The sequence below is a fragment of the Vulpes vulpes genome, chromosome X, assembly GCF_048418805.1.
Source record: "Vulpes vulpes isolate BD-2025 chromosome X, VulVul3, whole genome shotgun sequence".
NCBI lineage: Eukaryota > Metazoa > Chordata > Mammalia > Carnivora > Canidae > Vulpes > Vulpes vulpes.
Genome location: NC_132796.1, coordinates 88,535,941 through 88,548,709, shown reverse-complemented (window position 1 = coordinate 88,548,709; position 12,769 = coordinate 88,535,941). Strand labels below are relative to the sequence as shown.

The following is a 12,769-nucleotide window of genomic DNA, read 5'->3' as shown; positions in this document are numbered from 1 at the left end:
GCACATTTTCGTTTTTCTCCCCTCCCTCCCCTTTCCAAATTAGGGTGAAGGTTGCCGAACCGTTCCCCTGGCTGGACATGTGGGGTTTGACAGCTTGCCCGACCAGCTGGTGAATAAGTCAGTCAGCCAGGGCTTCTGCTTCAACATCCTGTGCGTGGGTGAGTATTTCCATAGCAGGAAATTCTATTACAGAATATGGATCCTTAATGGCTGGATGTGGCTTTGCAGGTAATTAGGTTAAATACTGTGTCATTCTGGCCTATTTGCAAAAGCGCTTTCCCCCCTCTGCCTCTTTTTTCCCTCTGTTTGCTTTTGTAAGCAGCCGACTGTGAATATATTTTTCTCGGGGCAGACCAGAATATGGGGCTGTACCTTGGGGGAAACTGAGCCATGTGACAGCCAGTGGAAATTTTGTAAGGGCGCTGGCTGGCTGACTCAGCTACTGCTGTCAGGTTCACTTGGACTGCAGAAAACAGGAGCCAGGGCAGAATCGGGAGGAAGGTTGATGGCTGTGGGCAGTGGGCTGGGGCTGTTTCCTCTGCAGCCCTGCGATGCTGGGTACAGCTTGAGCTCAAGTGTGCAACGTTCTTTTATTCCTTTTAAGCATATTTCCACCTGGACCTTTAGTCTCAAATGTGGGAACCATGCCTTAGTCACCTCTAAGGTGTTAATCACAGCACTAATAGAGTTAAGTGAGGTTTGTGAAATGAATAAATGAGTTAACCCCCCAGGAACCACTCATTATACTTCTCCAGCACTTGCCCATAGTAGCAATTTGAGTCCTGATTAGGACTGTGAAGTGAGCAGAGTGAGTAACATTTGTATCTTCGTGGAGCGGATGGAGACTCAGACATTTGGGGAGGATAAGGGACTTACCTGGGGCAACAGAGAATAAACGGCAGAACCAGGACAAGGCCCCAGGTCTGGCTGACCCCTTGTCCCTCCCACCGCTTCTCTAACTGCCGCCAGTGACATCTCTTGAGAACACATAGGCACTTTGGAAACTGTCAAGCACCAACCAAACAAATGGGAGGAAAAACAGTTGCTTGACAGTATTTAGGAATCTCCCCTTGAACCTTAAAAAATCTGGAATTTGCAAACACGGTCACAGCATATGATTTTCGCTCTATAGTATAGTAGAATATACCTGCATATTTTCAGTACCCTGCTTCCAAACCTTAATGATTGCATAAATACTGTAATGGAGTCTGTTTTCCTGCTGGTTAGAGCCCTCAGACACTTTTGCTAATTGCCCTTTCTTATGTTTGTAGAGTGTAAGGGGAACTCATTCACCCTGAGGCTTTGAACCACTGCTGACTTGGATATTTTATTCTTTTCTTTTTTAAAGATTTTATTTATTTATTCATGAGAGACACAGAGAGAGAAGCAGAGAGACATAGGCAGAGGGAGAAGCAGGCTCCCTGTGGGGAGCCCGATGCAGGACTCCATCCCAGGATCCCGGGATCACGTGCTGAGCCAAAGGCAGCCATTCAACCACTGAGCCACCCAGGTGCCCCCAGATCTTTTACTTTTTCATGTAATCTAAAGTTCTGCCTTCTGGGCAGCCTGGGTGGCTCAGCGGTTTAGCGCCGCCTTCAGCCCAGTGTGTGATCCTGGAGACCCGAGATCGAGTCCCACATCAGGCTCCCTGCATGGAGCCTGCTTCTCCCTCTGCCTGTGTCTGTGTCTCTCATGAGTAAATAAATAAAATCTTTTTTAAAAAATAAAGTTCTGCTTTCTAACTAGGGGCGTTCATTTCCTTGGACTCTTTCTTTTCCTCCATCCTTAGTGCTCTTTCTACATCATTTCCTGTTGGAGAGTAACTGCGAATTCGGGGATGAGCAGAGAACAATGAGGCCACTTCTCAATGTGGATGACAAGCAGTTAGCTAGGCTCAGTCACTGGCTGAATGACTTACTCCCATATATCAGCTTGGGAACCCAGGAGATGAAAATATGTGCTTCATTGAATTATATATATCATGGGCCTTAGCATCCAGAGCTGGGCCATTAATTCTTCAAATGCCAGAAGTCTACTGGTGGTTATGATGAGATGCTATTAGTAGAAGGATACAAAATAAATAGAAGCCACGGTGATCAACATCGAGACACTGTCACATTCAATATTAGCACTGCCAGATCTCTCTGATCTTTGGCTGTTGGCCAACTTTTTTGGCATAATATTTGATTACTGAAAAATTTCCGCACAAACATATTGGATTCCCTTGGCATTCCTCCCAGAGCTCGGTGTGACCTGAACTGTAGTTGAGGAGCTGGGAAGTGAATTGACGGGCCCACCCTCATCAACCTTTCAACTAAGTACAGTTAGGCGAGTGAGTAAAACTTTAGGGGGGAGGCCATGCAAAGCAGAATGGCTCTCCGAGCGCGAGAAGTGTGGTGCAATTGGACCTGGGGACCATGGGCCTCCTGACCCCCCAGGACCCAGAGGAAGAAGCAGTCAAGCTCAAGGCAAAGTGAGTGGGAGATAGTAAATAGCAAACCTCTGTCCTCAAGTTTCCACCCAGGCACTGTATAGCTACAACGGCTTCAGTATGCACCTGCTGGGGTGGAATTGGTCAACTGCCCCAGACCCTTCAAGAGGGGACAGGTAGGAAGCAGATCCTCATCCCCAAAGAGTCACCCCCTCTCTTTCCTTCCTCACTTGGTGAGTCCTAGGGAATAGCCCTAGAAGCCCCTGTCTTAGAGCTGCGGGGACGCACACTGGATGTGCCCACCTGGGCTGGGTTAATTTCACACCCCATCCCTGATCCAAAAAAGACAGCAGCCTGTGCATCCTGCTTTCTGTTCTCACAACCCTGTCATTGCTCAGAGAACCCACAATTTGGGCCAAGGTCACGAGCAGTTGAGCTTGGCTCTCAGGCTGCAATCTCAGCCCAGCCACGGGGTGGGTATTGTCACTGGCTGCCCAAGGGTCCATGGCTTGACTACTGAAGGTGATCTTTCCTCTCGTGCGAGGCTTTCGAGGGCCGTTCCTTCATGCTTGCTGCCTGTGCATAACAATCAGGTTTACTCTCTTAATGACCGTTTTCAAACAAGTCTGTTTAGGCATAGAATATGTTCCCCCAAATGATTTTCTTTTCTCATAGGGCATTTTAAGTGTAAAATTGCAGCAGCGCTAGCTTCAATCATTGACAGAGACCTAGGACATTTTTATCGCAGTGTTGTTTATCTGGGTGCTGGGCTGCTGACTGTAGAGGTCCCAGGAGAGTGAGTCCCCTCCACCCTTGTGAATGTGTGTGCCTGTGTGCACAGGGGCATGGTGGGATTGAGAGAGAATTTTTATGAATCCAGAGCCTAATTTATATGTAAGGGTACCAATAAATGACACCTACATTTCTTATTTTTAGAGGGCTAGGCACACAGGTGTGGGCATATTATGATGTCCCTCGAACAGATTTTCTATGGTTGACAATACTTACTGAGTGGGGTGAGGTTCCCCTCTCCCTCCCCACCCCACCTCACCCCCGATAAAAAAACATACACTCGTGCTTAACTTTGGGAATGACAAAGATCCCATGATCCTAGATATAGTGCAGAAGGCCTCAGAGGAGCCACCGGAGCCAGCAGTACAAATGTTCTGGGGCCCATCGCTCTGCACTGCTGGGAAAAAGCTCCGGAGAGACGCTCGCTGCCCTCCAAATGTGCCAGCAACAGTAATGCCTGTGAGGAGTGCAAAGACTCATAATGATAATATTTACTTTGAAGCTGCTCAGGATTCCAGGCTCAACTGGGCTGTGTTGAACTTGGAATAAAACACACAAGAGAAGCAGGATGGAGGCTCACTATAGAGGAGGGAGGGACAGCTAGCATTCTGTCCAGGTCAAGGATTGCTTGGTCCATCCGTTGGTGTCTGGGAAAGGCAGCAGCTCACCTGAGACAGGCTGTCAGCTGCGCTGTGCCGGCCAGTGTGTACCAGCTCCCTCTCGGCAGAAAATCTGCTTTGGGTTGTACAGCATTTGCCCATTTCCGTGGTGTCATTGCCCCCACTGTAGCAGGTCTTAAGCTGCCAGCTGGGACATCGTTGCACGTGGGATTGGGGAGATCCAGCAGGAAGCTGGGGCAGCCCGCGCCGGTACACCCCTGTCGGCCAGGTCTCGGCAAGATCAGGAAGGAGGAGACGGCGAGGTTACAGAGCCAGCCATGACCTTGTCCCATCCATAGGCTCCCTGGAATTCCCGGAGAGTTTCCCTTTGAACACCTCCTTGTTGACCTCGGGAGATGTCTCTCTTGGTTTATTCCAACATCAGAGCTGGCTGAGATCTTAGCTTCAGGGGACTGTGAGCTCCCTGTGGACAGGGATCGTGGTGGTCCTGTTCACCCTTGTATCTTTGGTCCCTAACACTCTGTGTAGCTCCTACTAGAGATCCAGTGGACAGTTGTCGTAGGACCCAATGAACCAATGAACAGACGTAGCTTGCCTGTGGGACGCTCCAGGGCATATTTACTGGTTAGAAGTATGGGCTCCGGCGCCAGCCTGACTCTGTTCAGGACCTGCTCTGCCATTTACCACATTTTACAGATGAGGAAGGAAGGTGTGGAGGGCCTGGGGAGTGCGGCCAATTCGCACAGCTGGGAAGCGGCGTGGCTAACCCTTCTGTGGACAAAGGACTGACGAGTAATGTCTACCTCCTAGGCTCTTTGTGGGGGGGGGGCAGATAAGAAAATATATGTATAACAGCTGTGCCTGGCACATGGTAAGTGCTATTTTTATTAGTCCAACCTGTTCATTTTCTGGGACAAGAGACTGTGGCCCAGAGGGGGGAACGGCATCTGGCCGGGCCCCCGGTGATCACCTGGCTGGGCCTCTGCATTTCCTTTGGCGCAAGGACTTAATTACACAGGGTGCCAGAGGATGTGGATATTAGCAGCAGATGAGGAAAAAGGCCGAGGAGAGAGGTCAATGTTGGATTATCCCAGGGAGTGTAGTTTGAAAAAGCATATTTCACATTACACGTTTTAAATGGAAATTCTTTAAAAAAAAAAACCCGGGTGTTTCCAGCATATGGTCTCCATTAAGCAAAGCAAGATGGAATCCTCTTGGCCTGTGGTGATGACCTTAAAAGGGTTAAGAAACCCTGCTGTCTGTTGAGGAGGGAAGAGGAGAGAGAAATTGGCCCCTGGGGATGCCCCAGGTTTCCTGCTGGAATCTGCCAAGGCCCCACCTTCCTGCAGGGGTGGGAGGGGTGTGGAGTCTGCCGACCTGCTCCCCCTCTGTGCTGGGTCCAGGGCAGCTTGGGATGGGCCAGCATCCTAGGCTCAGGCTGGGTCTGTGCCAGCCATTAGGAGAGACCCCCTGCAGCCCGTAGGCTCCACACGGATGGAAAAGTGGGACGGGTTGCCCTCCATAGCCATGGCATCAGCTCGCTTGATTGCCTGCTCTCTCTTCATGTCGCATTCATCACAATCCCCTGGACACCTGTGGGTTCTTTTCTTCCCCTCATCACTGGGCATCTGATTTCCACAGCCTTTTTGTGTTGGCAGGCACTCGGGTGGTCATTTGCCCTGCCGCTCCTCCCGGCTGCCCTGCCCTGCCCTGCCTGGCCGGCCTCCATCCCTCCAGCTGTGCAAACAGAGCAGCCTGCACTCTGTAGTCTGCTCCAGAGGCCTCTGGGTGCGCCAGGCCTAGGCCCTCTGAGGAGTACAGGAAGATGCCCCATCCCCCACTCTCAGAGAATCCTTGGGATCAAGAGCCAGGAAGCCAGCTCTGGGTGCTAGGGAGACAGGGCCTACTAGTCTAGGAGCTGTGGGGCATTCAGCAAGGAGCTCCCAGAGCAGAAGTGGGTGGAGGTGGGGATGGACATGGAAAGTTCATCAGGCACCCGCAAAGATGGGCTCAAATGGAGCTTGAACCTCCATGTCCAGAGGGCAGGTGAGTTAGGGGTGAGGGAGTTGCCCCAGTGTTCCCACCTCAGAGGTGCTGGTCCCCTGTGCAAAGGAGCTGCACCCCCACCTCGGGCGGGGTGGGGAGGGTGATACATTCTCTTGCTTGGCCAAGTCTGTCACCTCCCATTGCAAAGGCCCCACCTCACCAAATTTTTCTTGAGACCCAAATACTTCCTGTTCCTTTAGGGAGGGAAAAGGGGCCTCTTCTGGGAGAATCTTTGCTGCTAATAGGTCTAGCAGACCTTGGCTGGAAACATGATCTTACCATGGAAACATGGTCCAGGGTGAGGGACCATTTCCCCCGCACCCTGGCAATCCACCACGTTAGTCAGACCTGGCTATGAAGTTGGGCTGGGGGGCTGGGGAGCCAGGCTGAGTTGAATGTTCTTCTTGTTCTCTCTCTCACCAATCTCTATGCACTCAGAAAGCTCTCATCGGAGACAGATATTTTAAAAAGCACCTCCTCTATTCATAGCTCATTATTCAGGATAAAAGGCATGCAAGATGCAAAGCTAGACACACCCAGAGGGTGGAGGGGAGGTGGGCCATTTGTATTCACACGTTTTGTGTGGCTCTAACGCCAGCCTCTGGACCACCTTGCCGATGATCTGTGCTGCCCACCACAAGCGGGGGAGGTTTGCTAGGCCAGGATTTGCCCAGTGCTAACCCACTCCCTAATGCGGAGACAAGGCAACGCTGACCTCCCCAGGGTTGGGAGGGGATAGGGGAGCCTGGGGTCAGGATAGCAGAATAGCAGGGTGGTCTAGATATTCAAAAGGCAATCCAGGGTGATTAGCTACTGAATCTTTTATTCCTGGCATTCCTGAATTGCTTGCAGGGGTGGGGTGGTGGTGGTGGAAGTCCTAATATGGTCTGGATCCATGGAGATGATAAGCCTTTGTGGGTACCCAGCCTAGCTTGTAGCCTTGGGTCACGTTCCTGCCCAACTCCCAAGCCACCAATTTTTCTCCAACATCTTCATTCCCTGAAGACCCCTTGGCTCCTGGCAGTGGCTTGACATCCCTCAGGTCTCCCAGGAATGACCTCCAAAAACCTTCACCGGTCTCGACAGGCTCCCCCCCACCCCTCCGTCTCCCTGGTGTGAAAGTCAAGACTTGAAATTCCAGTGGTTTAATTTATTAGTATCCCGCAGCCTGTTAGTTAAACAAACAAATGACTGGTTTGTTTGAAATTTAAGGAGAAGAAGAATTTGTGGCCTGCTAACTTCCCTCCCCATTAGCTAAAAATGGCCTCCCCACTGGGATACACTTCCGGGCATCTGCTGAGCACAGTCTGGGCCTGGCGGGGAGGTGAGGTGGTGATGAAAAGGAGAGGATATTTATTTGACAAGGGACCGCTGCCCCTTTCTTTTAAAATCAAAAATAGCCCTTTAATTTTTATTACAAAAGCTAAGTATGTTCCACATATAAAACTTGGAAAATACACAAAAGCTTGCAGAGAGAAATGAAAGCTGTACATAACCCCCACCACCCAGGGATAGCTCCCTTGGTTAGAGTATATTGTATGTCCTTTCAGACTTCCCAGGCATAACTGCTACCTCTCCATCGCTGCCTGCAACATAGTTTCTTTTTCTGACCACAAAAGCAGTGCATCCTCAACCTTCATATTATTATTATTATTATTATAGATTCTATTTATTTATTCATGAGAGACACACAGAGGCAAAGACACAGGCAGAGGGAGAAGCAGGCTTCCTGCGGGAAGCCCAATGCAGGACTCCATCCCAGGACCCTGTGATCATGACCTGAGCCGAAGGCAGACGCTCAACCACTGAGCCACCTAGCTGTCCTCAACCTTCAAACAATACAAAAATATGGAGACTAAAAGAAAAATCACCCCGGTCACATTCTCCGGAGATGCTGCTGCCACGTTGATGCACTTCCTTTCAGTCTCTTTCACTTAACTGAGAGCAGTTTTATGTGTGTTATTGTGTACACATCCCCATGTCTGTGAATACACATCCAAAACATGATGTGGGCTGGCTGCGTGGTGGTTGTGTGAATGGACCATAATTTATCCTTTTGCTTTTCAGGAGAGACAGGTTTGGGCAAATCTACCCTCATGGACACCCTGTTTAACACCAAGTTTGAGGGGGAGCCAGCCACCCACACACAGCCAGGTGTCCAGCTCCGGTCCAATACTTACGACCTCCAAGAGAGCAACGTAGGCCTAAAGCTCACAATTGTTAGCACGGTGGGCTTTGGGGACCAGATCAACAAGGAGGACAGGTAAGAAGGGTGATGGGGTGTAGAGGCTGGTGGGAGGCCACAGGGAGGAGCTCACCATGGAATCCTGCGACCTCTTCCCAAAATGGCCCGTGCAGGCCACAGACACCTCCCAAGCTCCGCCTTCACCCAGGGTCCCTGTTTACCTCACACACTTTGACAAAAGAAAGGTGTCTTTCCAATATACACAGGTGAGGTCTCCATTCCATTTGGCAGACACGTATTGAATTCCTGCCTTGTGCCAGGTGCAGCCATACCCTGTTAAGCTAAAAAGGAATAACTTTGTCTCTGCCTTTGAGGTGCTCACAGGAAAGACCAGTCTTGAACAAATAAGTTCCATCAAGTGTGATACGCTTTGGAAAGGACAGGGTACGAAGAGGTAAAGGACAAGTCACCATGAGAACATGAAGGAGGGAACAGTCAGTTCCATATGGGGAGCTCAGGGAGGCCTTCACAGAGGAAGTGCCTCTGCAGCTGGCCCTTGAAGGAAGAACTTTTTTGCCACACAAAGGGGAGGGAAGGGAAGTCCAGGTGGGGGGGGGGGGAATGCTTGTACAAAGGCAAAGAAGTGTGGAACGTTATGGCATATTCCAGGGATCTGGCGCTTGCTCTGTTTGGCTAGCTCAAAGGCAGATTTGCTGTGGAACTGATGAAGCTAAGTAGGGCCCTCACTTGAATGGGCCCTTCCAAGGTCCGGTAACTAATTTTTAGTCATAATGTTGTTGTCTTTTGGAGGGCCCTTCTAATTGAATGAGCTTAAGGTCCCACAGTACCTGTGTCTGCCCCTGGGCTGGTGCTTGGCGTGAGCTAGAGCAAAGGAGGGGGAGATGAGCCTGAAGAGGGAAGCAGGGGTCAGATCATGGGGGAATTTCTAGAATGTCAGACATGGAGCCATTGAGAGGTTTTCTGAAGTGGAATGAGAGTCTCGGCGCCTGGGGGCTTAGTCAGTTAGGCTTCTGCCTTTGGCTCAGGTCATGATCCCGGGGTCCTGGGATCAAGCCCCACATCAGGCTCCCTGCTCAGCGGAGAGCCTGCTTCTCCCTCTCCCTCTGCTACTTCCATGGCTTCTGCCCTCTCTCAAATAAAAAAAAAAAAAAGAATGAGATAGTCTGGCCTTGAAGTTTCTTTGGAAGGGGATGGAGAGCAGGAAGACTAATTAGGAGACTATTGGACCAATTAAATGCAGGCCAGCCGTAACACAGGTGCAAGGTAGGAAAGAGGAGGAGGCAGATTTGGTAAACACTGAGTAGATGGAATCAATGGGACTCCACAGAGACTTGGCGTGGGATTGTGAAGGTAAAAGAAGAATCTAGAGTGAGGCCCAGATATCTGGCTTTGGAGGGTGGACAAATGGTGGCGGCATTCAGGAGGAGAATTAATATCAGAGAGCCAGGTTCTTTTTTTTTTAATAATAAATTTATTTTTTTATTGGTGTTCAATTTGCCAACATACAGAATAACCCCCAGTGCTCATCCCGTCAAATGCCCCCCTCAGTGCCTGTCACCCATTCACCCCCACCCCCTGCCCTCCTCCCCTTCCACCACCCCTTCCTTCCACCCCGTTCGCTTCCCAGAGTTAGGAGCCTTCCATGTTCTGTCTCCCTTTCTGATACTTCCCACCCATTTCTTCTCCCTTCCCTTCTATTCCCTTTCACTATTATTTATATTCCCCAAATGAATGAGACCATATAATGTTTGAGAGAGCCAGGTTCTAAAAGACTCAGCTGTGTTTTAGACCTGTTGAGGTTGAGCTGTCTGCGGACTACAGAGACACCTGATGACCTTTCGTGGTGGGCAGCTGGATATACCGGGTTAGAGATCGGCAGCAGGCCTGCCCTGGAAATACGGATTTGGATGATCAAGGTACAGGTGCTATGTTCCAACCGCAGACGCATGTAACATCACCCAGGGATCAGAGTGGAGCGTGGTGAACACTGGGCTAAAGACAGAAAGTTTAGGATGTTAAGTCAGCAGATGGAGGAAATGAAATCCTGGAAAGAGACTGAGCAGGAATATGCAGAGGGAGGACGGACTGCAGGCAGGTGGGGGTGGCTTGAGAATGGAGTGGGAGTGGGGGGAGCGGCTCAGAGGAGGGAATGTGTTGAGGGCTGGGGTCAGGGAGGGGGTTCAGGCACCATCTGCATTTAACTAGACGTCACATGGTTATTACACGTGCCCATCTCAGAAAAGGCCATTCAACATTTTGAGCAGTGTCTGCTCCTCCTTTGAGGATTCTCTGGCTTCCTAGCTAAACTGGATCCCAAATTCTCCTGTTTCTCTCCCTTGAAGCTCCAACAGCCGAACTCATTTCCTTATAATGAATAAATATATTTAGCTTCTTAATAATTGAACTGAATTTTGTTTTTCATTTGAAATTCTAGACGGACACCTCTGCTTTTTATAGCCTTGCTTATTATGCTAATTTTGTTTGGTTGAGAATAAATTGGACCCTGGGGAAAGGGGATGGATATTTGGGGTCATCTCAGCCACGGACTGCTCAGGATCTTTTCAATTAGATTTCTCACAATTCTGGAAACATACATTTGACATATGCGACATTGGAAACCGCTTTGGTAATGACGGTTTGGGAGGACCGAACTGATCTGGCCCCTTAGAGGCTAATCTACTTCCATTACATTTGTAATATCCTTATTGTTTTTCCTGATTATAAACATGATGCATATTAATACAAAATCAAATAATACAAACTCGAATAAGTAGAAATGAAAAGCCTCTCAGAAATTGGGCCTGAGAGCAGGGATGGAGCAAGCTCCAGGGATTTGTAATAAAAAGCAGTGTTTTCTCGTACTGGCAGGATCATTTGGGCATAGATCTGTCAGTGCAGCTGCATGGAAGCAGAGCACCAGAATGCGATACTTTCCCCAGGGTTCATGGTCAACTAAGAAAAGGAGTGATGAAAGCCATTTTCTAGGGGAAGCCACTATTTCAAAGATGCGGGAGCAAAAGAAACTCAAGAGGGAGACCCAGGGCAGGCTGGAAAGAGGCATGCTTAGGAACTTAGGCTTCAGTCTCAGACTGACCTGGGTTCAAATCCCATTGCCACCTAGCCCGGTGATGTTGGACCAGTGTTGTTGTTTTTTTTTTTTAATTTTTTTAATTTATTTATGATAGTCACAGAGAGAGAGAGAGGCAGAGACATAGGCAGAGGGAGAAGCAGGCTCCATGCACCGGGAGCCTGATGTGGGATTGGATCCGGGGTCTCCAGGATCGCGCCCTGGGCCAAAGGCAGGCGCCAAACCGCTGCGCCACCCAGGGATCCCTGGACCAGTGTTTTGTGCCTCTCTCAGCCTCTTGGTAACTAGTGTTGTGGCTGGTCTGGCCCTTGTGGTTCTTGCGAGATGCGGTCAACAATAACCATCAGGGTACCAAAAAGTTTTATTATTCACAGGTCCGGGAAAGCACAGGGCACACCTGGGACCACATGGTGAGGTCACAGGGTAGAGAGAGAGAGGGCATGGGTCTGGGGTTCTGCTTTTATTGAGATGGAGGATTTAGGGCTAGGATTTGGTGGGCTTGCTCTGGGTGGGTGAATTTATTTATTTTTTTAAGATTTTATTTACTTATTCATGAGAGACACACACACAGAGAGAGGCAGAGACACAAGCAGAGGGAGAAGCAGGCTCCATGCAGGGAGCCCAATGTGGGACTCGATCTGGGGACTTGATCCGGGGACTTGATCCAGGGACTCGGTGTGGGGACTCCAGGATCATGCCGAAGGCACTGCGCTAAACCACTGAGCCACCCGGGAATCCCCTGGGGGGGTGAATTTAAAACACAAGAGCGAGAATTTAAGGCAGCAGAAGAGAAAAAACAAGTGGCCCAAATGGTCACTTAATGGAAATCAATGAAGATTTCTAAAACAAAGGAGCCCTGTGGGGGGTGGTTTGTGGAGGGAGGGCTGACTCTTAACCTTTAGGTAGCTGGCAGTGTATTTATTCCAGATAGTCAGTTGTCTTTGAAGTGGATACCTCAGCGATAAATCTTAAATCAGGCATTTGCATGGCAAAAAACAAAGACCAACTCTCAAAGTTTACACTATAAGACCCTTAAATTCTCTGTGGCTCAGTTTTCTCACCTGTAAAGTGGGGATGACCATAATACTAATATCTACCCTAGAGGGTCACGTGTGGCATACTTGACATGTTTGGCATATTAAAGGCTTCAACAGTGCTGGGCACAGTGGCACCTGGGTGGCTCAGTTGGTTAAGCATCTGCCTTCGATTCAGGTCATGATCCCCTGGTCTTGGGATCAAGCCCCTCATCAGACTCCCTGCTTTACGGGGAGTCTGCTCCCTCTACCTCTGCCCCTCCCCTCCACTCGTTTTCTCTCTCTCTCAAATAAATAAATCAAATCTTAAAGAAGCAGTGCCTGGCACAAAGTAATAAATAGAAGATATTGTTATGATTATGACTTTCTTTGGTAGAAGAATGGAGAGAGAGTTATACCATGTAGCTTACTGGGGGGAATGACAAATGGAACTGAAAAATATCCTTTGGGTTTGGCAACATGCAAGTCATTAATACACTAAGGAATAATAATTCTAGGGAAGTTGTGGGTGGAAGCTAAATTGCCATGAGTGAATGGAAGATAAGTTAGTAA

General features: G+C 49.3%; 1 protein-coding gene across 13 annotated transcripts in view; it reads left to right on the top strand.

Moving 5' to 3' along the window:
- The window catches only part of SEPTIN6 (septin 6), a 68,438-nt gene that overhangs the window by 18,196 nt on the left and 37,473 nt on the right, over positions 1 to 12,769 (top strand). For all 13 annotated transcript variants that reach the window (XM_072744170.1, XM_072744166.1, XM_072744168.1 and 10 more), the window contains 2 exons: positions 44 to 158; positions 7,957 to 8,152. In XM_072744170.1, coding sequence (XP_072600271.1) covers positions 44 to 158; positions 7,957 to 8,152 — 311 coding nt within the window. The remainder of the gene's footprint in view (positions 1 to 43; positions 159 to 7,956; positions 8,153 to 12,769) is intronic.